The sequence below is a fragment of the Falco biarmicus genome, chromosome 5 (genome assembly GCF_023638135.1).
Source record: "Falco biarmicus isolate bFalBia1 chromosome 5, bFalBia1.pri, whole genome shotgun sequence".
NCBI classification, from domain to species: Eukaryota; Metazoa; Chordata; class Aves; order Falconiformes; family Falconidae; genus Falco; species Falco biarmicus.
The window spans coordinates 89,170,134-89,198,017 of record NC_079292.1 but is presented as its reverse complement, the minus strand read 5'-3'; the positions used below and the strand labels follow the sequence as shown (position 1 = coordinate 89,198,017).

Here is a 27,884-nt window from a genome sequence, read left to right as displayed (position 1 = left end):
TCTTTGCTCCACTCAGAGCTACATTTGCACAAAGCAGCCAAGATGCATAGGCAGAAGCCACCAAGCTTCCCGAGCTTTAGGTTTCAAAATGCAAGTGCTTGCAAGCCATTTGTCAGGTTAGGCACTGAGCTACAGAGCGGGACGCATCAGGGCTTTTAAAAACCGCATATGCTGTTGTCTCTGGGGCGGGCAGCTCTGCTGCCCCTGCTACAAAAACGGGAAGCCAGGGGCTAACCTAGGCTGTCGCCACCACACCCTATGTGGGGAAGGGAAGCTACCCTGCACCAGTTGTTTTTTTTTCTTGAGAAAAACATCCACCTAAGACCATGTGGGGGCATCCTCTTATAATCCATCTTTATTTGTAAAAATCCACATATAAAATCTTCAGTTTCCTTTTACAAAAAAAAAAAAAAAAGGCACATAAAACTACTCAAACTCTCATCCCCATGGACTGATGGTCAGACACTCCCCCCACCCCCACCTCCCCCTTGCTTTCTCCTCCAGTCCATGTTTCTTCACGTTTCCTTTAGTTTCAGCTCACTCCTGCCCAGGCACAGTTCTGCGCTTGCAAAGATGAAGTACGCACACAGGGGAGATGGTGGAGAGGTGGCATGGGCTGTGCGTGGAATGTTTTACAGGCGCTTTTTAGTAGTAGGTCTCTTTTTCCACCCAACCTAAAAGAAAAGGGAGCAAGAAAGCAGGTTTAGTCTTGAGGCAGACCAATATGAAGTTCATGAGAGCTGCTTTTAGGCTTCGAAAGCTTGCACTGTAGCACCTGAACTAGTAAGTGACCCATCACAATGGAAAAATCGTGACAAATTGTTAATGCGCTGCAGTTTTTGGGCTCTATACCAGCTTTCTAGAACTACCCAAGCATTGATCAGTCTTTTCCACCTCCTTCAGTGCATCAGTACTTTCATATACTGCTGGAGAACGAAGGCAGAAGGACAGAGGAAATCCTCAATTTGAACTCACTGCACTATTGATGTCGAGGAAGGGAAAACACAGCAAAACACATCCCTGCATAGTGCTCAGCACTGGGGGTCCCTGAGCACCGTCAGAGCTTCTGCAGAGCTCAGCAGCGTAAAAAGGTGGGGAAGGAAATACACAGATTAGCAGCATATTCTTACCACCAGGGTTGCGTCTGATAATGAGCTTTCTGACTTCATCGTACAGGAATATGAGAAGGGAGTATGGGAAAGCGCAGAACCACCAGGTTGGCCTGTTTGGGAGAGGAGACAGTGAGAACACAGGCAGCGGAGATGCTCTCTCTTCGCCTAGCGGAGCTCTGACTCGACGGCACAGAAGAGGGCAGGAAGGCTGGCATGTCCCAGCTTGCCAGGGCACCAGCTCCCACAAGGCTGTGGTTTAGCTGAGAATCCTCCAAGCCAAGAATTACCATCAAGTCTTCTGCTGCAATAGGTTCATCCACTTTTGGATGTTAATTCCAGCACAAGGTGTGTCATAGCACCTTTGTTCATCTCCGTACCAGCACCTCCCCACCTATTAATGTAGCAATATTTCCTCTAAGTACACACAACCTTTGTGCCCACAGCCTTGCTCACTTGAACTGCATTGGTTTCCCCAGATTTACACGTGCTAACATCTAGCTGCTGCAGGCATTGGGCAGAGGCCAGCTTTCTTCAGAAATGCTGACACTTCAGCACCAAACTCTAGACAACACTTCTGAATGGATTGCAAGAGGTACCAGGGTGGGTTGTTGGTTTTGTTTTTTTTGCAATGAAAAATTTCGTGGCACTTAGGACTGTTCAAAGTTTGAGACTAAGCCCTGGACACAAAGTGTTGCAACACTGTTGAGCAATGCTTAAGATGTTCGCACCCTCCCAACATCAGAAAGTTACTATGCACTAACTGGTCATCTGCACCTAACATAGCATCCTTCAAAAGATTTTTACTACTTGTGCCAATTCCGTGGAAGGTAGAAAAAGGCACAAGATGTCATCACCAGTTCTTTAATAAAGAGTCACCTGGCCTGTGTTTCAGAGCAATTCAACTGGCTTTCTCTGGAGGTGCAGCCCCCTACCCATAAAATACTCCACGCAAGTTAAGTACAAGAGCAGCTGCACTACAGCACAGTGGCACAACTGAAGTCACGTTGCTAATTTTCAATGGGGCACTGAACTGCAGGCTCCCCACAAACAGTAAAGCAAAGCAAACCCCTGGTGTGCCCCACTACAGCAAAGGACCACTCACACCCTCTAGCCTGAGCTCTTCTGGGTTGAGGACTAGGTTTCATGCTCCACAAGCTCACTTTTATCCATCTCCCCACCCAAGCACTACCATTCTGCAGTACAGCCTGCTGCACAAAAAACGTGATGCAACTTACTTGAGAGGGTACATCCTTAGAGCAACATCCATCCCAGGGCAGTAGGAGAGGAACGCAGCCAGAGCGGTCTCCTCAAAGAGACCAAATATTAAGATCTTGTTCCTAGTAGAAACAGAAATGCAGTCAGGAACAAAGTACTCTCACAGATGACATCCTGAAAAACCACCTAGTTGCCACATGGTAGTCGATAGAAACAGACATTTTGGTCTAGCCCAGAAATCCATCAGGTGGGGACTATCAGGCCATCCAAGCTGATGGCCCAGCTGTCACAAGGGTATTATGTCTCTAGACAAAAGATACATTCCAGTTCACAACTAAGTCAGCCAGCAATTGCTTTCATTACAAATTCAGAAGGCAGCTGGGGTTCACGCCACCAGATCTCTTGATCAGCTGCTCTGCTGCTGCACAACGCTGTGCGCTGGAGTATGTCACTGTCCTTCCAGGTGGGCTAGCTCCCACAGCCAACAGAAGTCAGCACTTCGCACTGTCTCAGCCTGACTACTGCAACAGGTACTACAAGAAACAGAGCACCCCGTCCCTCTTATCCACTACCAAGGCACCACACTGTTCAAGACTTATGCCAAGATCCCCAGAGAGTGCTGGGATGAAGAACTAGATTGCCATGTGCTGGAGAATACACAGAATCCAATTCTAAATCCCTCCATGGACAGCCTGACTTATGACTTACTTCATCCCCTGCTGGAAGACAGAGTTTCTTCGGGTCTTACAGATGATCAAGTCTGCCCACTGCACAACCACAATGCTGACGAAGAAGGCTGTATGGCAAGTGAACTCCACTATTTTCCTCTGTTCGTAGGTCTAGAAAGCGGACAAAACAGAGAGCATGCATTCAGACATGCTGCCTTTGCTCTGGTGCTCACACCAAGTTCAGCAGGCGTTTAGAATTCTGGCTGGCAGCCTCCAAGTGGTGCCTCACAACTTACCCATTGCTGCCCATAGCTGTCTTCCACATCGTTAATCCATCTGTCATCCCACTGAACTCTGATCCCTAGCAAGCCAGAAGGCCAGAACCCGTTCTCTGCCATGATTACAAAATAGGTGAAGAAACCTCCAAGGGCCTGGATCATACCTAAACACGTAAGAACGAACGACAAAAAACTGATGAAGCTACTGTGCAGTGCAATTATTAACAGAAAACAGTTTGCAGGAGACCCCAACCACCTCAAACATTACTCCTTGAGGGGCTCAGTCTCCCATGCAGCAGCTATAGAAATAGTTCACACTAACATCAAACTCAGCTGCGACTCTTTTGCTGAGCAGCTTCTCCTCCCAGCTTTGTACAGAGTTACTTCTGTGCTGCCCTGTGCTGTGATGGCATAGTACTCAAGGACACAAGATAAAACTCCCTTTGTATTCTCATTAAGCCTTGGCCACCCCCAATCCTTGCAAAATATAGTCAAGAAGGTTCCCAAGGTCTGCTGCAATTAAGCATGCGCTCCTGTCCTGTGAACTGGGCACGTCTCTGTAGCTGCCTTTAATCAAGACTCCTAATACTGTGTGTTTAGGGATACGCTGGAGAGAATCCTTTACTTCTAATTAAACTAACAATGGGATCTATGTTCTTGCTGAACAAGTCTGAACCAGAGGAGAGCTGGTTGTCAGCCAGTTCCTTTACAGCGCTATGCAATTAAACAAAATTACTGTGAAAGCAATTCAATGGATCAAGCTGCACAAGCCACCACTATGTGCCACAGGGGCAGAATCATGGCAAGAGCTCTTAACAGCCTGAGGTTCTGGTTTATACATCCCAAACCTCAACTCTACCAGAGCAGTCACTGACTCAGGATGGCGTATAACCCCCACTACCACCGAGTTCAAACTGGTGCCAGAGAAAACAGACCAGCTTACCAATCTGCCCATAGGCCATGCTGATCAGCCGTTCATTCACCAGCTTGTCTGTTTTGGGATTTCTGGGCTGCCTCTTCATGATGTCACTCTCTGCTTGCTCATATGCCAGGGAGATAGCGGGGACCTTGGGAGGTGGTAGGACCACTGTTAGAACCATTTCAATTTTCCACTGTGTACAGCCTTCCTTGCCCCATGTTTTCAACCTGACAAACAGCACCGCCCAAAACCTCTAGCTGTAGTATTCAAGAGGGACCCTACCCCACCCCCCACCCCCGGTTTGTCCTTACATGGAACTGAAGGATCCTCAGACTCTGAAAGCCATGAGACAGGGAGCACGGATTACGAGTACCAAACAGTCACTGATTTTAAACCAGAACGCTAGAGAAAACTGTATTTAAGCATTTTCCTTCCACCTGCCTTTTCTTTAGGGTACCCAAGAACACCCACATTTCTTCCCAAAATTTCTTCCTGACACAAAAAGACATTTACCATGTCAGTGCCCAAGTCAATGCAGAGGATGGTGACTGTTCCTAGTGGAAGGGGTATGTTTGCAATGATGAAGATCAGAAACGGTGTGATTTCAGGAATGTTACTGGTCAAGGTGTAAGCAATAGACTTCTTCAGGTTATCAAAGATCAGGCGCCCTGTGGCAAGGAAGAGAGAACAATGCAACTCTCACTAATCGGCAGAAAGCAGCCAAGTAGCTCATGGGCAGCTTCAGTAGCACTGAGAGGCAAAATGCTAGTGCAGCAAATTGTAGAGTTCTCTTGCATGTAAGGATGAGACTGTGTGCTCCACGCACGGCATCGCCTATAGAGAGTAGTATTTTTGGTCACATCAATCAATCAGGGTTCACTGCATACTAAGGATACTAAGCCCTGGTTTCCCAAGATCGTTAGGAGCCCCTGAAGGTACCCTCTGCTCTGTTCCTGTTTGAGAGCTATTGCTCCATCAGGGAGGAAAATGTGTCAGACTCAGCTGGCAAAGATGACTGTAAGGTCAGTGTTAAGCAAAAGGACAAAGTAGCTTTTGTTGCTCAGCTGCTTCCTACTGTTACTCATCCCAAAGCGTCATGCTGGTCCCACGGAAGGGGAGAAGACCCTGAAGGGAGGAGGACAGCACGGCCCTCCTTGAAAACACTTATCATGGAGACAAGCTCAAATAAAGGAGAGCCCTCCAGATGCTTCTGTTTCAGAGGGAATCAGTAAGTTACATTGCTGAAGCACACCACTTTGTGACTACTGTAGACAAGCTATAAACTCACCTTCTTCAACACCAGTGACAATGGAGGCAAAGTTATCATCTAGCAGAATCATGTCAGCTGCCTGTTTGGAGACATCTGACCCAGCAATGCCCATAGCAACACCAATGTCAGCCTTCTTCAGGGCTGGGGAATCATTCACACCATCACCTGTGACTGCTACAATAGCACCCTAGTCACAAGAACAGGGAGAGAAAGACTGAAATCATCGTGTAATAGCTTTCCGGCCCAAAACATTTCTCCTGTCTTTCAGGAGATGAAGCATAAAATCTACTTCACTTTACAACAAAGATACCTCAGTTTCTCCTTGTCCTCCCCTCACCCCTTTCCCTGTTCTGATCAGGCTTATCAGAGAACCATGCTGCTCTCCCCAAAGGTGATGCTGGACAATATATAAACATGCTGAATCCTCATCTCCCAGGCACCTCCAGAGCATTTAGAAATTAAACAATTTAAATACCCTAGGATCAGAAGAAAGCCTCAGTAAAAACGGAAAATGTTTTCCTGCAAGACCCTTATATTTACGTATCGTAGAGCAGCCTGACAGTTGCCTTCAGCTGCTGAAAGACTGAGATCTAGTCTGGTTGTTTACTTGAGGGCACTGAGAAAACTAAGCCCTGCCACTTCAGAAGGCAGCATGGGTTGACTGTGGTTTTATATATATATATATATATATATACACACACACACAGAGGTTTACGTATATCTCTCTAGGGATTTCTCCAACATGAAATCCCTGGACTCCCTCTCTTTACCTGCCGCTGACAGCCTTCCACAATTATAAGCTTCTGCTGAGGAGATGTCCTGGCAAAGACAATTTCTGTATGATGAATCAAGATGTCATCCAGTTGCTCACTAGTCATATCCTTCAAATCTGAGCCATGAACAACACAAGCTTTGGCATCTCTGCAATCAAGAGACAATATAATGTTTTACTTCACAAGTCCAACTAATTTCTCATTAGCTGTATTTGGCCCATAAAACTATGGCTCTCCAGAGCTCTAGGGAAAGACCAACTCCTGCTGTGACTAAATACTAATCCAGGCAGCCTCTGCACGGAAGTTTCACGCTCCAAGGTAGATGGTGAACACAAAGAAAAAGACAGCACCAAGCAACAGACAAAAAGCCCCATGAGCAGACTCATTCTTTCTACTGCTTTTTAAAATGCACCAAGGCAAAAACTATTTGTTACCACAGCTCTTGGGCCCTCTGCAAGAAAGGAAGCCCTGGCTGAGGCAGTTGGCTTCCACCATCACGAGAGATGCTGCGGTCTTCTGCCGGCAGTCTCTTTTGCAACAGGCTGATGATCTACACTTGGCTCTTCACAGAGAGAGCCCATCCTATGCCAGTTCAACTATTCCACACTCTTCAGCAACAAAAGCATGCCACGTTATATTTAGACTGGTTCGGTACCCTGCACGCTACAGCAAAATACCACCTCTCTCACTCAGCATACCATCCCTTATAGGTCTAGGAGACTGTCCACACAGATCGTGACATCACCCAGTTTAGACAGGGAAATTCCTTCCCCACCCTCACAGCCAGCTGCTGACCTGCTCAGTCACACAGCCCACTGATCCCCAGCCTGCACTGCCAGGTTGGTAAGTTACCCTCAAAAAAAAAAATACCAAACCAACAAAACCACTTCCCCCCCGCCCCCCCCCCCCCCCCAAAAAAAAAATCAGCCACAATACTTGTCATCCTCAAGCTATTTCATTCCACAGGGTGTCTCTATTCACAGTTCATAAGCTAGGTGGCTACCCTCCAGCTCAAACACAGGCTGGGTCAAGCTAAGCAATGCAGACAGCCCAGCCATTCTGCAAACAGCCTGCTTATGCCAAAGGACATTTTCTGAGGATGCCTCAGTTCTGCACTAGGCTATGAAGGCAAACATTAACCTCTTAAGAGGAAGGAATTCCATTTTCACATTTATTCTGCTTCTAGCTACTGGCTAGCATCAATTCCTCTACCCAGCCCAAGTCCTGCTCCCTTTGCCCACCTGCAGTCAGACCCAGAAGTCTGAGAGCAAAAGGGACAGAGCTGGGCTTTGAGTAATCAAGTTTATAGGTGTCATTTCAGCTCTTTTCCCTAAAGAGTATAGAACAGTTAAACAGAGTTTACTTTTGGTAGCCCATTCAGTCTGGACTGTGACTAGCTAACTGGGTATTTTCTTTTTACTGGAGTTTCCCCATGAACCTGTAAGTTGTATTACTAAACAAGCCTGACTAAGTATACGTCTGAGGGCAAAGCTAGACTATTTAAAGATCTGGAATCACAGGAGTACGTGCATTTTGGGCTCTGCAACAGCATTGCTCAAAACAGTCCCCAGCCAGCCACCTCCCTCCCCCATGCCAATTCAGATGCTTTTTCCTGCCTGCTACATTGGGCCAGTATGTGGGGCTTGCACAGTGACATGAACCAGGCAGGGCAAATGCTCAGCTCATGGGGAAAGAGTTAATCCTCAGAAGACTTCACCCAGCCAGCTGTTTCTCTCCCCCAGCATGGGGACAGACCATCAGGACAGGCAGCTACAGGGCCAAAAAAGGATGAAAGAAACTACCTGGGTTTTCTGTATAGGGCTTACTCCTAACTACTACCCATGCATAAGACACAAGCACATTCAAGACAGCCTTATGCATTGTTCAATAACTCAAGATACACACTGAAGAGCCACAACATGCTGAGCAAAGCAGACGCTGCGAAGCTTTTCATGTCTAGAGAGAGATGCTGAGGGATTATCCAAGGCAAGAAGAGAGGCAAGGGCTTAATTCTTTTAACAGCTCTGGCCTTTCCCCCCAGCGTCAGTACCTAGGGTTGACCTGGCTGACGGGAATGTTGAGTCGAGCAGCAATATCTTCTACTGTTTCATTGCCCTCAGAGATGATGCCCACACCCTTGGCAATGGCTTTGGCTGTGATCGGATGGTCTCCAGTAACCATGATAACCTGAAACGCAAACAGACTGCCGTGAAACCCTTGCCTGTGCTGCAGAGCAACACTGCCCAGAAGGCAGGGTCCCCTGAGACTAAAAAGGCCACGTGGCTTTTGTTCTGCTAGCAAGCCCTGGCACAGAGCAAGGCTGAGGTACAGGCAGTAACCTATTACCAGCATGCAAGGGATTGAGGTGGATGGAAGACAGAAAATTGCTAATCCTGAGTCAACAGATCCAGTTCCGTTTCCAGCCTGTGCTTTGCTCTCTCATCTCGGTCAGTACTGTGGGACATGCAGAACACACCTGAGCCAAATCACATGCTTTGGGACACCGCACCACCAGCGCCTGCCAGTGCTCTAGCAGTTTGGAGTCTAACTCATTTTTTCGGTCCGTTAACACACAAGCATTTGTATTTAACTCAGAAATGAAGCCTGGAGTAATGCTACAAAAATCCTCATTAACACTTGTCTTCACTCATGTTACAGTGACACAGAGACTAAGGGAAGCCCTTTACATGCACAGGTATAGAGCAAGGCAATTTTCAACCCAGGAGTAAACTACCTTGATCCCAGCGCTTCTGCATTTGCCCACAGCATCTGGCACAGCAGCACGAGGCGGGTCAATCATAGACATCAGTCCTACAAAGCAGAGTTTGTCTACAGGAAAGTTCACTTCGTCTGTATCAAACTGGAAGCCTTCAGGGAACTGATCATCAGGCAGAGCCAAGTGACAGAATCCTGTAACACATCAAACCCATGTTTACTCTGTTCCTACAGATCAGGAGGCAGAGAGAACAAATGCTTATTGCTTCTGCAAACAGCTACGCAAGAATAACAGGGCAGTGTCAGAGGTTTAGCCAAGGCTACTGAGGCCGGAGCCACGCTCCTATTCTGATAACTACTAGCTGTTGCTAGGTGCCCAGACACAGCTTGCTTCACATGCAGTGGAGCAAATCTAATACCACGTGGCCCCACGGAGACCTGAAGGTCCCAAATGCTCTGCTTCATTTTGATCTAGGCAACCCAGCCGCTGGGCAAGACAAGACCCCGCAGGCTGCCTTTTAGATTAAAGGCTAAAGGCAGGACCTGTTCCTATATGAATTGCTGAAGTGACCTTGACTCAACACCACGCTATGGTTACGCTGCAGGAACACAGTACTTAATCTGTGGGGACTCTGCACAGGAGCATGAAGGACAAATCTTTTTCCAATTGATAAAGGCTGCTGTTCCTTACCTAACACTCTCTCCCCGAGGCCTCCCAACTCAAGGTAGGCATTCTGAAAAGAATCTTTCATTTCCTCGTCCAGGGGTTGCACTTTGCCATGAATAAGAATGGTGCTGCAGCGATCCAAGATCCTCTCTGGAGCTCCCTTCATCACCAGCAAGTAACGGGATTCTGATGGATTTGCATTCTTGTGGATAGACAGCTAGGGTGGAAGCAATGAAATTGTTTTATAGACATGTACTGTGAAGGTCACGAGTAATCACCATCTCTCAGTGTTTTGTGCCTACGGTAACTTAGGACAGTTTGTGATATTCTGCTCTGCTTTTCCTTTACCTGCACTTTAAAAAGAGGTTCACAAACTAAGGAATTACTATGTATACTTTAACATTCACATTATAAGCACAGATGTTGCAGTGGCCTTTTCTGTATCCAAGTTCTACCCGTTAAGGCCATTTCCTAGCAGTTCATTCCTATTTCCAGATTTGAGTTCTTCCATTCTCCACGCATTACTGCTGCACAGGAGGGAAGCATGCCTGGCCATTTCACAGCAGCGTCATGACACCTTAGGGTCAGGGCAGCTCCAGAAGCTTTTATGCAGTATAACTGATATGGTCTGTTCAACTTAAATTCATAGTCTTCAGCAGTCTACAAGCAAGCAATGACTAGACAAGATTTTGGTGCCAAAACAAGTTTTGAGGCACACTGCGTGCAAATTTATGTAAATGTGTCACACAGCGGCTCTCCCTCAAGAGAATACACACTTACCTGGTACTTGTTGGTAGAATTAAATGGAATCTCCACCACTTTGGGATACCTTTCTCTCATCTCCTTGACAGAACCACAGCATAATTCAATGCATTTCAGAAGTGCAGACTCAGAGGCATCTCCTGCCACAGCTCTCTGAGGGAAGAGACAACTATCAAAGCATACATCCCAGTGGACTCACCACAGAAGATCAGATATTTTTAAAAAGTTTATTTATCTCAGCCTAGTCCCAGCTTCTACATAACATGATATGAGAACAGGGAATAAATAATTCTATTACCTACCACTGACAAATACTGTATTTCAGATGCCAGGCCTCCCAGCCTGAGAGAGCAGCAGTCTTCTGGTGCCAAAGTCAAGAAGCCCTTTTAAAGGGCAGAGAAAGTCAGATAATCAGGTGCAGTCAGAGAAAGAGAGGCTGGAAGGTAACCTTTGAGAAGAACGGCTGTAAGCCGTTTGCCACGACGAACAGCAAAGGCGAGATGAAGACTGATGACATACACAGAAACACTCGCACGTGCTTTCCCACCCCAATGTAAGATCATCTTATCAAGCCTCTGGCAGAGAAGATTTAATCTGTCCACGCCTCCTCCCTCATAAGGTTAGAGCTCAGAGATTGTAGATGGGGTTCTCAGTTCTGGAGAACTCTGTGTGCCCAATGTCCTGCTGCAGTTCTGTTTGCTGCAATTTGCACCAAATTTCTTGCTCTTCTGATCTCTTTGTGATGAGAATTTTTTTATTATTTTTTAACTGCTTTTTGGTATCTCAAGACTTTTCAACCCTCCCGCCCCTCCCAAGCCTTCCTTAGATGAGAATAACTCCAGTTCTTCATCTTGGGTCTAAAAAACATGACCTGAAGTTACAGTCAGAGGAGTGCTAGAGAAAAAAAGTTTGTTCCATCATTTCTATTACTACAGCATCAGAACACCCTTGGGAAGAAGCTTACTAAGCAACATGACTAATATTTGACAGATTATAAGCGCTGTACAGTTAATTTCAACCCTGGCTGGGTCACAGTTCAGAAGTGGGAATCTGAATTGATATTATGCTGGTGTTTGCACCAGTGCTGAACCAGCAAAAGCTTAAGAAACCAAGACTTGCCAGCAAGAACAGACTGGCTAAAGACAAACAGTCTCCCACTGCTGCTCCCCAGCTCTGGCGTCTACTCCCAGCTTCCAGAACTGGGTGTTTGTAGCTGTGTACAAATGCCAGAGATAGCAGTTCTTAGAACAGCCATTGAGTAACGTCTAGAAAAGCCTTCTGGTCTTTCCTAGCCCTGTCAAGTATCTGACCTCCCAAACAGACTGTAGATGCTAGTGGGTGGCAGTGAGTCTGCTGTAGGAAACATCTTCCCAGCCCAATCTCCTCTGCCTGTAGCACATCTATAAAAGCACCAGACTGCAGAAAAGATTAAGAGCAGCAGACACCCCTGCTTTGCAGGTTCCTGTGACCCACAGGACAATCTCACTACCATTACAAAAGGGTAGTGGTAGGAACAGAACAAACATTTCTTTTAGGAACTCACCTTCAGAATTGGTACATTTTCTTGGTTGGCCTGAAACACAGCACGGTTGCAAAGACCTGCAACTCTGGACAAAGCACCCCAAGTAGCTGAGCTCTTGTCAAAGGAAGCACCTGAAAGCAGGGGAAGAATGTCAAAAAGCCCCCCCCAGAAAAATCACAGAAGCCCAGAGTCCCACAGGCTTGGAGCAAGAAGCCTTTACCTCAGAAATAGGAAATTAGAGCCTGCTAGCACACTACAACTCTTTCAATCCTCCTCCTTTCCCAGGTAGTTGATGAACAGCTGATTATTTTGAGACCTCAGGGTCAAATAGCAACAGTGCAGGAAAACACCTCTGCTTTCAAGATTCCAGCAATGGCTGGCTCCAGCAGCAGCGGCCATGCTAACTTTGGCCAAGGGATTCTGGACAGACATTATTCTTTCAGAGGGGCTTGAGTAAGGGATGCTGGGTTCCACTTTATCCATCACCCAGGAACTGGATGAAATAGCTCCCAAAGGAACAATGCTTAAGTAAAGATACTGCTCCTCTCATGCTGGCTCTTAAGTTGGCTTCAAGGGAGATTAGTTGAACAGCCAGTTAACTGATAAGCTAATGTACTTTCCATGAAGTGACATCTTCTAAGTTTATTTCTACTGCAGCCAAGCCAACCGTTGCCAAGCCAGAACTGAGAGCTTCCAAATAACACTTTATTTATAGCTTGTTACTTTGCACTAGTTGTAAAGACCAAGAACAGTAAAGCAGCTCTTTTAAGTGGTTCAATCAAGCACAATGTTTTGGAGTGGTTGGGGACAGGGCGCAGCAGCAGCACTGGAAAAAGTTTATGCTAATAACGTGTTGCAAGCACGACGTTTCACAAGCTAGACAACAGCTGGAAAACTCCTGAATTTGGTTGTACTAAACAGTTCTGGAGATGCAAGTACCTCTCTGAACTGCACAGCACATTGAGATTTCAGATTCTTATCAATATCTAAAAGAAACTTCCTGCTGAAGTTTTACTGTCACTTCATTCACTGCTACCACTCCGTAAACACAACCAGGGTGTTCTGGGAAAACCCCTGTTCAGGGCAGCCATCTAGCTCAACATGGGAAATTTCCATCTGCATCTAAGTCTCAAGTAGTTTACTATCAGGGTCAAGACCTCTGCTGTCCATGCTTTTAGCAGAATTAAGATGGGGCAATTTCTTCAGATACGCTTTGGCAAAACTAATCGGGTACTTTGAAGTGCAGAACAGTATTTGTACACACTGGACAAATATAAGGGGCTGAACATTCAAGAGACTCAAATATCAAACCAGTAATTCTGACAAAAACAGCCTATACAGAGTTTAAGGATTAAACAGAACTGGTACAGCGCAAAGCTTTCTGTGTGTCACCAAGTCTTTTAACACTCATTGTAAATAGTACGTCAGAAGCCCTTGCACTGTGAACTTCACTTGTACTGGAATGCTAGAAACATGGGTTCCTAGAAGTACAGGAAACTCCATTAAAAAATAGCTTTTTTCTGAAATGCCTCAAGTGCAAAGAAATGGTCTTACCACTCTGGTTCTCTGTAGTATCAGCCTCATGAATCTGATTGTCAAACCACATATGTGCAACCGTCATGCGGTTCTGTGTCAGAGTGCCTGTTTTGTCAGAACAGATAGTGGACGTGGAGCCCAGGGTTTCCACAGCTTCCAGGTTCTTCACCAAGCAGTTCTTACGAGCCATACGCTTAGCTGTTAGCGTCAGACATACCTGGAGACAAGGAAGATGACAGGTTGGCTGTGCTTGTGCACCAAATCACTGCTACCCAACTCACTGTGGGTATGGAACAACCACCAGCTTACATACCCTGCAGTGATACCTAACTCCAGGCTCACCCTGCCAGTGCAAAATAAACAGCAGCATTTAGGCCCAGCTGCTAGATTTAAACGACACATTTTCCTCATCACAAACCGTCCAGAAAAGGACCTGCAAGATTTCAGTCTCCTGCTTCTTAGTGTGTTGGGAAGGGATTAACATGCCCTAGACTAACATTTTGGTTAAAGTCGAAAACTGCAAAACAGGTGGAGACAGGCCATGTATGAGAAAGGCCTGAAACAGGTCTGGTGACAACAGGGCTGAAACTCACCAGTGTAAGAGGACAGCAGCTCCAGCTACCCTTTCTCACCAGAGGCTCTTATCTGGTTCCTGCTCCCAACTGTGCATTTCCCAGCTCCATTGCTGCTCTGCCTCCTGAGGCTGCATGGAAGCCCCCAGCCTTACCCACCGCCTCCCCCTGCACAGCTGAGCACACCTAGATACTCCCACCATCTCTTCAGGAAACCAAACTTCACACCTAGATACTCCCACCATCTCTTCAGGAAACCAAACTTACAGGAACCTCTGCCAGGTCTCAGATCAAAAGCCAGGACGGGACTAGAGTGACGCTTGCTGGATGCTCTGCCAGCCATTCAGGGTAGGAGGGCTGGAGCACACGTGGGTGCAAAAACCCTGAACAGTTGTAACAGGAAGGCCCCTTCCTGCCACAGAAAAAGGCAAGACAAGTCCAGAACCCCTAGTCTTGCTCACTTCAGTTCTACAGTGCCAAGCCCCTGTGCAGGCCTAGCTTAGGGACCCATCTTCATTAGATAAAACAGCTACAGGACTTGAGATTGATTCAGGCAACTAGTCTAAATACACCAAATTTACAAGGCCTAGCCATATACACTCACCACTCCATTACTTCAGCGTCTACCTCTGACTTCACACTGATCATGAAGCACTCCATTTTCTTAAGAACCATATATGCAACTCCATCTTCTTTCCAACTTCACTCACCGTGACTGTTGCAAGCAGCCCCTCAGGGACATTGGCAACAATGATCCCGATGAGGAAGATTACAGCCTCCAGCCATGTGTACTCAAGGATGAGTGAAAGGATGAAGAAGGAGACACCCAGGAACACAGCAACTCCAGTGATGAGGTGAATAAAGTGCTCAATCTCCATGGCAATTGGAGTCTTTCCCCCTTCCAGTCCAGAAGCCAGGCTGGCAATACGGCCCATCACAGTGCGATCTCCAGTGCTAATGACAATGCCACGGGCGGTGCCTGGAAGAGAGACACGTTTCAGAAAACAAAAACCTCTTCCCCAAACACGCTGAGTTTGCTCAGCCTGCCCTAGAGTTCAGCAGTCTCTGCCCAAGATAATGCAGGTAGGTATTATAATGGCCAAAGTCCCCCACCGTAGCATTTCGTACTCTCAAGAGTAACCATGAGAAATAAATGGAGGTAAGCGTTGCACAGGACCCTCGTGTCAGACTGCACACCCTCTCCCTTCTATCCCAGGGAATCAAGTGCCAACTGCAGGGAATTAGAAGAAGCCATCTTCAAGAAGCAGTGTCCTCTTCCCTTCTTTAAGGGAAGGCCCATTTTTTCTCCCCAAGGCTCTTGAGAAAGATCAAGAATGTCCTTCAGTTCTGCTGGGTTGGGGGGGTTTGAGGAGTGGGAAAGAGCAAGGGACAAGCTGCTGGTGAGAATTTGTCAGGACAGGACACAATAGGAATCAGGCAGAACCTTAACCCATCACTGAACAGTCACACCTTGACGCCCTGTGGGTTTGGAAGAGATGCTCTGGGCTTCGGCACAGACTGCCTACCACCATGCTCAGAGCTCCAACAGGAAGTTCTGCCAGAGATACCCGAAATTCCTGCTTTCTGCAGCAGCTGTAGCATTTCTTATAGCTCTGCCTAACCACCTTGCTTCACATGATGTTATCTGTGCCTTAACACTGCTGTAGCAAGGCAGTCACGCTTTACAGCACATACCTGCTCCTCAAAGGAGGAGCAAGAAAGAAAAACCCCAAACAGTAGTGCTGTGGAGTTGTCTTTGTTGTACAGTACTGCAGATGCAACAGGCAAAGCCTTTGCTGGGAACTTTCAACCTGCTCTTGCATAGCAGGAGTAGGCTAGCAGCTAATACACTAAACTCGCACAGCATTTGCATTGCTTACCTATGCAGTTCAATCCCTAGCGTTATTAATAAGCTAGGGAAGTGGGAGAATCACATACCTTCCACGCAGTTGGTGGAAAAGAAGGCAATGTTCCTGGTCTCCAGCGGGTTCTCATTGGAGAAGTCTGGAGACCTGGTCTGAGGCTCTGATTCACCAGTAAGTGAGGAGTTATCCACCTACATGGAAGAGAGTACTTTGTCATACACAAGTAGGCAGATGCCTTCAGCAATGAAGGCTGATAAAGCAGCAGGCACTCCCCCTACCCTTCTCTTCCACTTCACCAGCCATTCACAACTTAGAAGGCACTCTTTTAAACCCAACTAATTCATCATCCTTCATAATGAAGCTTTCACACAGCCCGTCACTGCTGTACCTTGCAGCCATGAGCAGATATGATCCGAAGGTCAGCTGGAATTCTATCTCCTCCTTTCACCTCCACTAGATCTCCAACTACAACACCTTCAGCATTTATGCTGATCTTCTCACCATTTCTGACTACAAGAGCTTGCTGAAAGACAGTAAAGAAACAACCTATGTCAAAAGCAATCTGAAGAGCTCAAAAGATCAGAGTATCTTAAAATAGTTGTGTTATGGTTCTACAAGGTTTCTACTTGTGCCAAGATGTTTATCTCTCATACGTGTCATTTAAGAAAAACAGCTATTTTTGTTTCCTTGATATTAAAGTTCCTTGTTACCAAGGTGACAGTGAGATAGTTAGGTATAATATAGACTTTTGTGAAGGATCTGAGTTTTAGTGCCCATCACACCAGTTACTGAGCTTCCCAGACTATCAAGAAAGTGTCCTATGAACATTAATAAGCTAGTGGAACTCACAGGGTGCCAGGGACTGCCCTGGCCTATTAGCAAGGTTACTTGGAGCCAGAAGAGGAAGGAGTCTCATAGACCCCTCAAAATTAAAAGCTAGTAACTCACACTAACAGCCAGGCCTTTTGCAATTGAGACTGATGTTTTAAATAGTTAATGAGCTTCAGCAAGCTACAGCTTGGCAGATCTCAAGGAAATGAAGTATTCCATACCTGAGGCACCATGTTCTTGAAGGACTCCATGATCTTGGAACTTTTTGCTTCTTGGTAGTAAGAGAAACAGCCAGTAATGATAACCACAGCTGCCAACACAACACCCAGGTACAGCTACAAGTAGCAGAGAAAGTAAGTCAAGAGGATGATCTGCCTGGAAGACTTCCAGTTTGTCCAGACAAATTGCTCAGTATTTAAGTGCCCTGTTACAAGGCATGGAGGTACTCGCAGTCTCTGTACATTTTGTACACAAAGGCCATCCACAAGCTAGTGTTGTTAACACAACACAAAGGAAGTTGGCTGTCCATTTAGTTACGTGGAAGCACTCCAAGACATGTTAAGCTCACACAACTGGATTTCCCGTGCTTATGGGAAAACCTTCTGGACTGAATGCTTAGAGGAAGTTAATCTGCTTTGAGCCAAACGGGCTGCTCGGTCTGCCTTTGAGGTAAACCAGACATTTTTACTTACATTATCATTGTTGGGCTCCTCCTCCATCGCACTTTGTATGCCATAAGCCAGAAAACACAGGATAGCACCAATCCACAACAGAAGCGAGAATCCTCCAAAGAGCTGCCGACAGAACTTCACCCATTCAGGAGTGGTGGGTGGGGGTGTGAGAGAATTTGGGCCATCACGAGCCAAAATCTCAGCTGCACGTGCAGAAGTCAAACCCTAGAAAAGAGGTTCCTTTCATAGGCATTGTGGCAAGACTGACTGGGGAAGGTAGCTCTGAACTTGGTTCATGTTCTACAGCAGGTATAAGGAGATGCTAACAGGCAATGGAGATCTCCACAGCTGCCAGGGCTCTGCAACGCAAATGCAGGACATGAAAGCCAAGTGCCAAAAGAGGAGCTACAGGATGCTGGATGCTACTTGAGGAGCCTGCAGGCTGTGGGGCTACAAACATTAAAGAAGGGCAGGACAAGAAGGCTACAGCAGCAGGAGGAGGCTGCTGAGAAGGCTACAGAGCTCTGCGGGACAGCCCAGTGGAATCCATCCTATCAAATTATGGAACAAGTGAAAGCTGGGAGCCATAAAAATGATGACACTTTGGACTGGCCTTCCAGGAAGCTCAGCTTTCAGAAGCCAAGGTCTTTGACAGAAATATGCAAGTCTCTGCTGTTACAGAGTAAGAGCAGGCTCGTTGCTACATGCACTCATGCAAAAAATTTATTAAGCAAAGCAAATGAGAGCCAAGGTGCAAAACCACTGCAGTGCTTCTGCACTGGACTTTGATGTTAGCTAGGACATTTGCACACCTCTTCCTATAAAAGAGTAAAATTTTAACTGCTACTAGCCATCATGAAGTCTCCGGGCATGTGCTAGCTCACTAAACTACATCTGCAATACAACAAACATTTGCCTTTATTACAAGCTTCCCAGGGAAAAGAAAAATAAATCAAAGAATCAACTTGACCTTGGAACAATTCAGACACAGATAACAGTGACTTTGTTTCTAACAAAGTCACTAAAGTATTGCAGCCAGGCTGTACAGTGGGAGGATGAAGAGAAGTATTTGTGAGCTCAACAGTTCTCCCAAAGCCTGGGAAAATTAATTGGAGGAGGGGAGATTAAACAAAAAAGAAGAAAAAAAAAAAAAAAACCACAAAAAAAAAAATCCAGACCACCCAGATCTCCCTTTGTGAAATGCTCTGAGCCATAACTGTTGCTTTTCAGATCAGGGCAAAGAGGGAGGGAAAACAAAGTCTACCTACTCGACTCAAGTCTGTTCCATATTTACGATGAAGTTCATCAAGGCTCAGCTTGTGGTCATCCTGAAAGACAAGAAATGGTTTAGTGGGGAAGAAATCACAGTCCCTGCAGGCTGATCAGAGCTGAGCAATTCCACCCCCACCCCAGGTCTTCTGCCCTTAACAGTTTGGTGAGCTAGCAAGACTCTAGCTCGTCTTCTCTGTGAAGCGAACCTCAATCTCATTCTACAAGTCAAAGCAGTCTCATTTTTAGTGTTCTTGTGACTATTTGAGTACAACATGACAGCTTTTTAAACAAACTCTGACTATTTCTTAGTGCAGTCTTTACACCCCCAGCAGATTCTGTGAAGCCTCAGTGGGTGATTTTTTTTTGGGGGGGGTGGGGTGAGGGAGGAGGGAAAAGGAAAGGAGTTGGGAAGGAAGGTAGGAATGCACAGAAGATTAACCCTGTAATTTCACGCATTTTGAAGTAATGCTGTCAGCTTAAGCAGTGTTCCTTCCTCGAAAGAGGCTCCTTTTCACAGCCAGGTTTCAACTGGATCACGTTGGTGCAGAGCAGTGCCTCACTTAAAAGGTTGTGTTGAAGGGAGCAGATACTTAAGTTAGTATTGCCACTGAACACAAAATCTCTTCTTGGAGTAAGCTTTAGTATCCCCTCTCCCTAACAATGGGGCCAAAAACGTAAAAGCCCAGACTCAAATCCACAGCAGAGAAACAAAACCTGCATCATCTTCAAGGAGCAGATTAAGCTGGATGATGCTCACAGACAGATGTATAGCATCATCCAGCACTCACAGCTGGGGATGGGAGACACTCCCCATAGCCTCAAACAATTAGAGGGAATAATACTGAGGTCAGTCTGAGCAGAGGCCAGCAGTAAATGGAGCTGTACAGACTCAACTCCTCAGCTGGACTGAAAACAGCAGTCTCACTCACATGAGAGCACAATAAAGCCTGCAACACCGCGATCCAGACAGCGCTTGCCTGGGTGAACAAATGCAGCTACATTGTGCTACAGGTAACACAGGCAAGTGGAAACTTGGGTTGCGTGTCAAGTGCCTTTTGAGAAGCGATGTTTTCAGGGCCTGCTGCGTGATCATCTTGACGCTGAAACATGTGCAGCACGTCTGGCTTGGAGACAGAGGGGACAAGAAGGGAGTTCAGTGCCTTTGGTCACACTATGCTGTCAGCACACTAGCTCTTTCTCTTTTAGTCACAGGTGGCACAGGGCTTCGGGGATAGTGAACATTCTTAAAGCTGCTCTTTCCATGCCCTACACTCTTACCATTGAGACTTCCTTTTTAAGCTCATCCATATCCCTCTCCTTCTTCCCCTTTTTCTTCTTTGTGCCATGCTCTGATGTAGCAGTGGGCTCATACTTGTCTCTTCCAGCCTGCAATAGAAGACACAGTACTGTTAGAAATGCCCTACCACCAACTTCTACAGCAGCAGATGTGAGCTATGCACGTGAGACTGCCAGGCACACAAAGCAATTACAGTTTATTATAAAGTTGTCTATCTGGACTTTAGTAAAGCCTTTGAAACAGTTTCCCACAGCATTCTCCCAGAGAATCCGACTGCTCATGCCTTGGACAGGTGTACTGTTCAACGGGTAAAAAACTGGCTGGGTGGCAGAGCCTGAAAGGTGGTGGTGAATGGTGTTACACCCAGTTGGAAGCTGGTCACAAGTGGTGTTCTCCAGGGCTCAGTACTGGGGCCAGTTCTGCTTAATATTGTTATCAATGAGCTGGACAAGGGGATCAAGTGCACAACTTCAGCAAGTTTGAACCTTCAACCAACATCAAACTGGGCAGGAGTGTTGATCTGCTTAAGGGTAGGAATGGTCTGCAGAGAGATCTGGACAGGCTGGATCAATGGGCCAAGGGCAACTGTATGAAGGCTCACAGTGCCAGGTCCTGCACTTGCGTCACAACAACCCCACACAATGCTACAGACTTGGGGAAGAACGGCTGGAAAGCTGCCCAGCAGGAAAGGACCTAGGGGTGCTGGTCAACAGTCTGCTGAATACAAGCCAGCAGTGTGCCCAAGTAGCCAAAAAGACCAGTAACATTCTGGCTTGTATTCAAAACAGCGTGGCCAGCAGGACTAGGGAAGCGGTCATCATCCTGTACTTGGCACTGGTGAGGCAGCACCTCGAGTCCTGTGTTCAGTTTTGGGCCCCTCACTGCAAGACAGACATTGAGGTACTGGAGCGTGTCCAAAGATGGGCAATGGAGCCGGGGAAGGGTCTAGAGAACAAGGCCTGTGAGGAGCAGCTGAGGGAACTGGGGGTGCTCAGCCTGGGGAAAAGGAGACTCAGGGGGGACCTTACCGCTCTCTACAACTACCTGAGAGGAGGTTATAGCAAGGCGGGGGTCGGTCTCATCTCCCATGTAACAAGCAATAGGACAAGAAGAAACAGCCTCAAGTTGCCCAGGGGAGGCTTAGATTGCACATTAGGAAAAATTTCTCCACCAGAAGGGTTGCCAAGCATTGGAACAGGCTGCCCAGGGCAGCGGTTGAGTCACCGTCCCTGGAGGTATTCAAAAGGCAGGTAGACGTGGCGCTTCGGGACATGGTTTAGTGGTAGACTTGGCAGTGCTAGGTTAACGGTGAGACTCTCATGATCTTAAGCCTTTTCCAACCTAAATGATTCCACGAAACTTATGCCACTTCAATAAAAGCCAAAATCAATAAATAAGAGCTCAACGGCATCTCCAACACACAGATTACAGCCAGACATTGTGCAAGTCTAGCTAGGAGGAAAGCAAGCAACATGCTATTCAGTCTTGATGCACTAGCCCCAGCTCAAGCTGAAAAAGTCATGCCTAAGTGCATACACGTGTTCCCTTCAAGGCATTAACTCCTCCCTGCCCTTTGCAGGTTCCCACGTCCCCTGGCAAGAAGCAGCCTATCAACTGAAGATAAATAAGAGGTGGTATCTCCGGCTGGTCAAATCTGGGGGATAAGTTCCAACACTTTCATTCTCAGTTTGGCACCCTAGCTGGCCCGTTACGCAACAGAAATCTGCTTTCAATTTATGGCAGTTTGACCAGCGACAATAGTACACAAAGCAGTAGTACACTTTCGCAGATTCAGTCTGTGCTTAGTCCTGCTTATACTTCACAGAGCAGATGATTCGCTTAAAGCCTCTTTATTCAGATTCTCATTCACTTACATTATGGTTGATTCTACATGAAATCATGCAGCAGTTTAGAACTTGTCATGACAGGGTAAACAAGCGTCTAAGGACAAACAAATCATGACATAGCACATATAAACATCACTTAGAGGGCAAAAAAATAAAGAGTTATAGGCAGAAAATCCCAAACTACAAGTTTGGATACCCTGTAAGGTACCAAACCCAGGCACCAGCACAGCCTTTACTGCGCAGTTCCTTCATTAAGCACTCCATACACTTCCAGACTCTCAGAAGCCTCCAACAGCAGCTTTTCCTTCCCTTCCCTTCTACATGGGACCTATTACATCCCTGACAAGTTTTATGCAATTAGATTTTCACCCAGTAAGATCCCAGAGATGTAATTTTGAGATGAAACAGCAGTTAGTGGCACCAGAGTCAAGCCATTAACAGGATTAAGAAAAGGTTTCAAAGGCATCGCCTTGCTTGATCTTTGCATGAGCACCTCACATCACAAACCAGATTCCTGAGAGCAATCTGGACACAGAAACTACTGTTAGGATTCAAGAACTGAACTGCCCTGTTGAGCAGCTAGCACGGCAAATTTTTATTATTTATTCCAAATAGAAACCAAAACCAAAAGTGAAACTACACAAAAAAGAAGGAAGATAACTTTTAGAAAAGAACCCCTCAGTCACATCTAGACAAGTATTTCCAGTGTTCTGAGAAACCTCTGTGCACACCGCTTTGCGGCCACACTCGTACATTTCGTGTGCACAGAAGCCCTCTCTTGCCCTGCTCAGTAAAAGCAGGCTTTGCATCTCCCATATCCTTGCACGCAGCTACAGGGCTGTGCAATGGAAACAGTTTTTAAAAAGTGGAGCAGAGCCAAGTTTTTTGCCTCTTCTCATCCAGGGAAAGGAGGCAGAACTACAGACTAGCATTCCTGACATTCTCTTCCCTGCACCTAAACTCTCCTTTCACTTCTTAAAAAAAGAAGCCACTGAACTTAAACCAGCATAGTCCTCACATTCCAGCATCACAAGAATTTGCCACAGGGCAATTCACAGAAAGTCACCATGAAGCATCTCTCTCCTGCAGTCTCTGAAGGAAACAACTCTGATTTCCGCTAGAGCTCTACCAGACAAGTTCAAACACAGTCCTGCACAAAACACATGCTTATTGATGACTGCTTGAGGCAAGAAATGATTTCTAACGCAGGTGAAGGAGCTGGTGCCTTGACTAGCAGGCCGTCACCTTCAGCTTCGCTCCTTCCCCCCAGAAAAGCTTGGCAAGCTCTTGCAGGTGATCTAAAAACCTCTTGGTTCTTTGAAACTTCGCAGTTACCTGTCTTACTGGGGGCACCAGTGAACAGCCCAAGAATATAAGAGCGTTTAGCTCTTTCAGCTGCCGAGACAACCTACAAGTGGGCAAGCACGAAAAGGCTCACTGCCCTTGTTCAAGCACGATTTTCTTAAAAAAAAAAACTTAATAAAACCCTCAGTGATCAGCTGCAGTCAAGACAAAAAGCAGATAGAGTTACTTCTTTCTTTAAGCACCCAAGCATTTGGGTCATAGTGGAATCCATCTTACAAAGGAGCTCAGAGTTCCTCAGTTAAAAAAATAAATAAATAAAAATAAAGCACAACACCTTCCCATCTGTTGCTTTAGTATTGCATCCCACCCTTACAGAGCAGGTCAGTCAGTAGCATCAGTTTCAGCTCTTGCTACAGGATCGTTTCATGCAGAGTCTGAACTTCCTGCTTCATCATTCAAATCTGAACATGACGCATAGATCAGAGAAAGTCCTGCCCCTTTCTGTGCTTTCAGGGCCGTTGTGTCTCTTCTGGCAAGATGAGCCCAATCTGTTCAACAAAGCCTCGTGCTGGCTGGGCTGCCAGGGGACAAGGGGTTCATCCCACCCCTCAGCGCTGTAGGATTTCCCTTGCTCTCCCCTCCTTTTCCTGCCGTACAATAAGCAGGTGGCCTATGGCACTTCAAATCCACGTCTTACGGAGAATTAATCACATGGCTTGAACACAAAGGAAGGTCTGTCTCATCAGAAATGTCACCCCGTTACTTGACTTAGCCTAGGAACTCTGACTCATCAAAACTGCCACAGAAAAAGCAACACAGGGGTTTTTTTTATGCAAGATCCTTTTTTTTTTTTTCCATTGGCTTAAGCACAACATTTGTACATACCAGTGTAAGAATTTTTATACAGCCCCAGAAAATCCTATTGTCTTTCAAATACAGCTTATGCTTTTCCCCTCCACACTAATTGAGCCATTCATGGCTGATGTTCTCAATACAAGTCATGATTGACCAGGAAACGGGAGGGGTGCAAATCATCAGGCAAGCTCAGAAGTACCCTATTCTAACATCACCTAATCCAACAAGAAATGTCAAGTAAGAGCCAAAATAAATTACGCAGTCTCTGGAGGCCTGATTTGTTCTAGTACTTATGTCATTATAATCAACTGCGCAGAGAAAACAGAAAAGTTACTGTCCTGCTGCCTCATGAGACAAGTCACCAGTAAATACATTAACCAGATGAATCATGATACAGACTATGCTTATTGGACTGGAAACACTGCTCATGACCCTAGCAAGGACGCTAATGCCTTCCCTTGGATCCTTCTCACTCCCTCTGCAAGAACTGTGTTCAATCCCCTATCTTTAATCAAAAAGTCTAGTCAACTGCATCAATTGAACATACGCTCAGCTTCTAGGACAGTACAAAGCAGCTTTTACTCTACAGCTAATAATGGCTCATCGCAAGCAGACTGCTGCTTCCCACATTATGGAAGGACAAGCTCTCCTCCCACAACAAGGGATCTAAACTTTGCAAGGGTTTTCATCATCTGGGTAAAAACAGGACCACCCACACACCTTAAGCCTTCTGTGAATATTAGCACAAACACCTCTACATCTTGTTGGAGCTGCTTGAAGATCTGAGTGCAGAGCTGACTTTCCAAATGCCACCATTGGCACGGCTGAGCAACCCTTGCTAGGTTTTCAGCATGGTGAAGCTACAGAGTGTTGTCACAGAATCACTGAATGGTCACGGTTGGAAGGAACCTCTGGAGATCATCTAGTGCAAGCCCCCTGCTAAAGCAGGTATCTCCCACAATTCTTTGCCCAGAATATTAGTGCATCTTTACCATCAATCCAGACATCTCTAGTAGCTGTCAAGCACATAAAGACAAGTGGACTGGACACAGTTCTCCCCTAGAGGAGCCGGTGACTTCAGCTGCCTGGAAAGGCCTGGGTGAAGCATGAACTTCTGCAGTTTTCAGCAGGTCAGGATCCCACCAGGCTGTGGGACTGAAATCCACAGGGACAGACGACTTGCCAGAGAGCCTTCACCCTGTTGCACTGCTATTGCAAAAACGTGTATTGACTAGGCGCAGAGCTTGCTTTGGCAAAAGGCGTATCCTCTAGCCATAGCAATAAAAAGTAGGAATGAAAAAGATGGGGGAGGGAAGAGAGTAAATATATTTAAGATTTCTTAATTGCATGAGATAAGGATTGCTTTGATTTGCATAATTTCCCCTCAGTTTGTCCATTATGCAATAAGCCTTCCTGGTTTCTGACAGGAAAAACCCCTGAACTGGGGTTCAGGCATTAGCACTGACCTCCAGAAGCAACCCAAAGCACGCACTGATGACATTGCGCTATGTCTGCGCGGCGAGGGAGACCGAGCAAAACATGCTGCTGTCTGCGGGCAGCCTGCAGGCAGCTCTGAACAGAAATGAAATCCCTTCTGCCTTCCTCCAACACACACACCCCCTTGGATAATCTGCTTTTTGGGCTGAACGACACGGGCTCCCGGCCCTCCCCTTGTACTGTTACCATTTAAAGTAAAACAGGCGCTCCGATCGGCTTCTCCTCACAGCCACAGAGACAAGGAACTCGTTCTCTCACACTTATACTCTTAGATTCTCCTCCATCCCATAGGGAAAGAGGTTTCCTTTTTGGGCACCCTAACCCAGGGCAGGCACGTGCTGTTCAGTGCTGCAGCCACACACTGCCTTTTTCACAGCCTTGCCCTCACATCCCCATTTTTCAGGGGCTCCCCTATGGCCCGCATGCATTCTCACCGCTAAACAAACAAATCTTGTGACTTGCTACCAGAAAGCCTGAGGCAGCCATACCCTGGTGAATTATCCCTTGTGTCGGCACTTCAGTTTCAGGCCAATTGCTTTATGATCCACGCAACCTATGAAACCTGCAGTGGAAGCGAGACAGCTGGCAGCCCTCTATATTAGAAAGCATTTCTACCTCCTATTAGTCCAGCCAAGCCTCTGGAGGCCTTTTGCACCGCAGCCATATGTATACACATGGATTTTTCCATGATTTAAAGCATCCAGAAGACTGCACCACCACCCGATCCACCCTCAACATTTTATCTCTTAGATGACCTCTCACTGTACGCTGTACTACTACTACCTGTAGCTCACCGTACTGAAATACGCCACGCTGGGCTGCCAAGCATCAAAAGGACTTCACTGGGGCAGCAAAACCAAAGAGACCCCACCAAAAAAAAACCCTGAAAACCCATCCCACACACTCGTCAACCCTCTCTCTTCTGAATAACTGTCCATTCAGCCATGTTCTTGCAGCTCCCTTACTATTCACGAGGTTATGTCAACATTGCCGCTGTTGTAGCGCTGGCGAGGACAATGCAAAGTCAAGGCAATGTTTGAACAGCGCCTGGGGAAGCGCGGAACACCTGTAGGCAGGGATGACGCTCCCACCTCCACTCCTCCAACCCTGCACCGTCACACTCTCCTTCGAGAAGCGGAGAAATTCAGCTTTTGGCTAAGCCAGCCTAAAATTACTAAAAATTCTAAAAAATCTCAAACAAAGGTAAATAAAAGCCTACACAACTCTAGCTACACAAGATAACGCAGGGAAGTATTTGACAGGAAAAAACCCAAATGTCCAAGCAATATATAAACCCCAGAAACTGGTCTTGTCTTTTTCAAAATTAAGAGAAAATCGGAGCAGCCCAAGAGGTGTTTCTGCTCCACACGTGGGCGCCTGGTCACAGCGTCCAACCCCAAGGAGTCTTTGCTCCTGTTTTCAGGAGCCTTCAGATACACTTCTCCTCTAGTTAAAAGGTACGATCCGAATTAAGGACTCCTGTCCCTGGGGTTTTGAACTAGAAACGCCACAGGTACAGGGTAGAAACAGCTGCACAGCCTCCTGTGAGGCTTCTATCGCCCCAATTAACAGGACAAACATCATAAAGGCAGAGGCGATCATGTCCCTCCTGCCACCAGCCTCCCACAGCGCTCTCAATGCTACCCAAAGCCAAATTAGCCCTAATGAACCCTAATAATCCGGACAACTCCGCTTCCCCCCCGCCCCCGCCGTGAAGTCTGAAGCACTCTGACGGGAGAGGGGGCAGCCCCGCTCCGAAAGGGCAGCCGATAACGCCGGCCCGGGGGCTGCGGGCCCCACACGCGCGGGGGCGAAGGGCCCCTCGGGGAAGGCGGCGGGACCGGGGCCGCACGCCCCCCGCCCCAGCCGCGGCTCACCGCCGCGGGGCCCCCTCCGCGGCCATGTCTGCGGCCGGGCCCGGGGGAGAGGCGCGGCGGCGCCTGGCTCCGCCGTGACTTCCTCCCCCGGCGGCGGGGCACGCTGCTCGGGGCCGGCGGCACCGGCGCCGCCCTCTAACGGCCGCTACCGCCGGCTCACACACAACGTGGCCGCCACCCCGCCGCCCCAGACAAAGCGCGGCCCCGCCCGCTCCAACCGGAGGGAAAGCGGAGCCCGGGGGAACCCGGCGGCGCTCCCGGAATCTCCCCCTCCCGGCCATGCGCCCCGCCCCGGGGCCCCGCCGCTCACCCCCTTGCCCATGGTGCCGGGCGGCTGCGTGCGGCTGCGGGCGAGGAGCGGGGCTCAGCGGCGCCACGTGTCCCGGCCGGCGGCAGGTGCGGAACGGCCGCCGCTCGCCTGCCTTCCTCCGCTGCCTTCCTCCGCGGCTCCGCTCCTTCGCTCGCCCCCCTCTCGGCCCGGCCCGGGTCGCTCCTCTCTGTCGCCGCAGCCGCCCGCAGCTCCGAGCGCCGCCGGCTTCCCGCCGCATAAAGAACCCT

General features: G+C 47.4%; 1 protein-coding gene across 1 annotated transcript; it reads right to left on the bottom strand.

Annotated features, from left to right (window-relative positions):
* Positions 1-333: 333 nt before the first annotated feature.
* ATP1A1 (ATPase Na+/K+ transporting subunit alpha 1) lies at positions 334-27,884 on the bottom strand. The gene is made up of 23 exons (XM_056340402.1): positions 27,637-27,884; positions 19,927-20,034; positions 18,645-18,704; positions 17,398-17,601; positions 16,927-17,040; positions 16,263-16,397; positions 15,948-16,065; positions 14,720-14,988; positions 13,456-13,654; positions 11,923-12,032; positions 10,398-10,532; positions 9,642-9,834; positions 8,970-9,145; positions 8,286-8,422; positions 6,233-6,383; positions 5,481-5,649; positions 4,706-4,860; positions 4,217-4,340; positions 3,292-3,437; positions 3,036-3,166; positions 2,348-2,449; positions 1,131-1,222; positions 334-674 (listed from the first exon to the last, which is right to left on the bottom strand). The coding sequence occupies exons 1-23, from the start codon at positions 27,646-27,648 to the stop codon at positions 646-648; spliced, it is 3,069 nt and encodes a 1,022-aa protein (XP_056196377.1). The 5' UTR covers positions 27,649-27,884; the 3' UTR covers positions 334-645.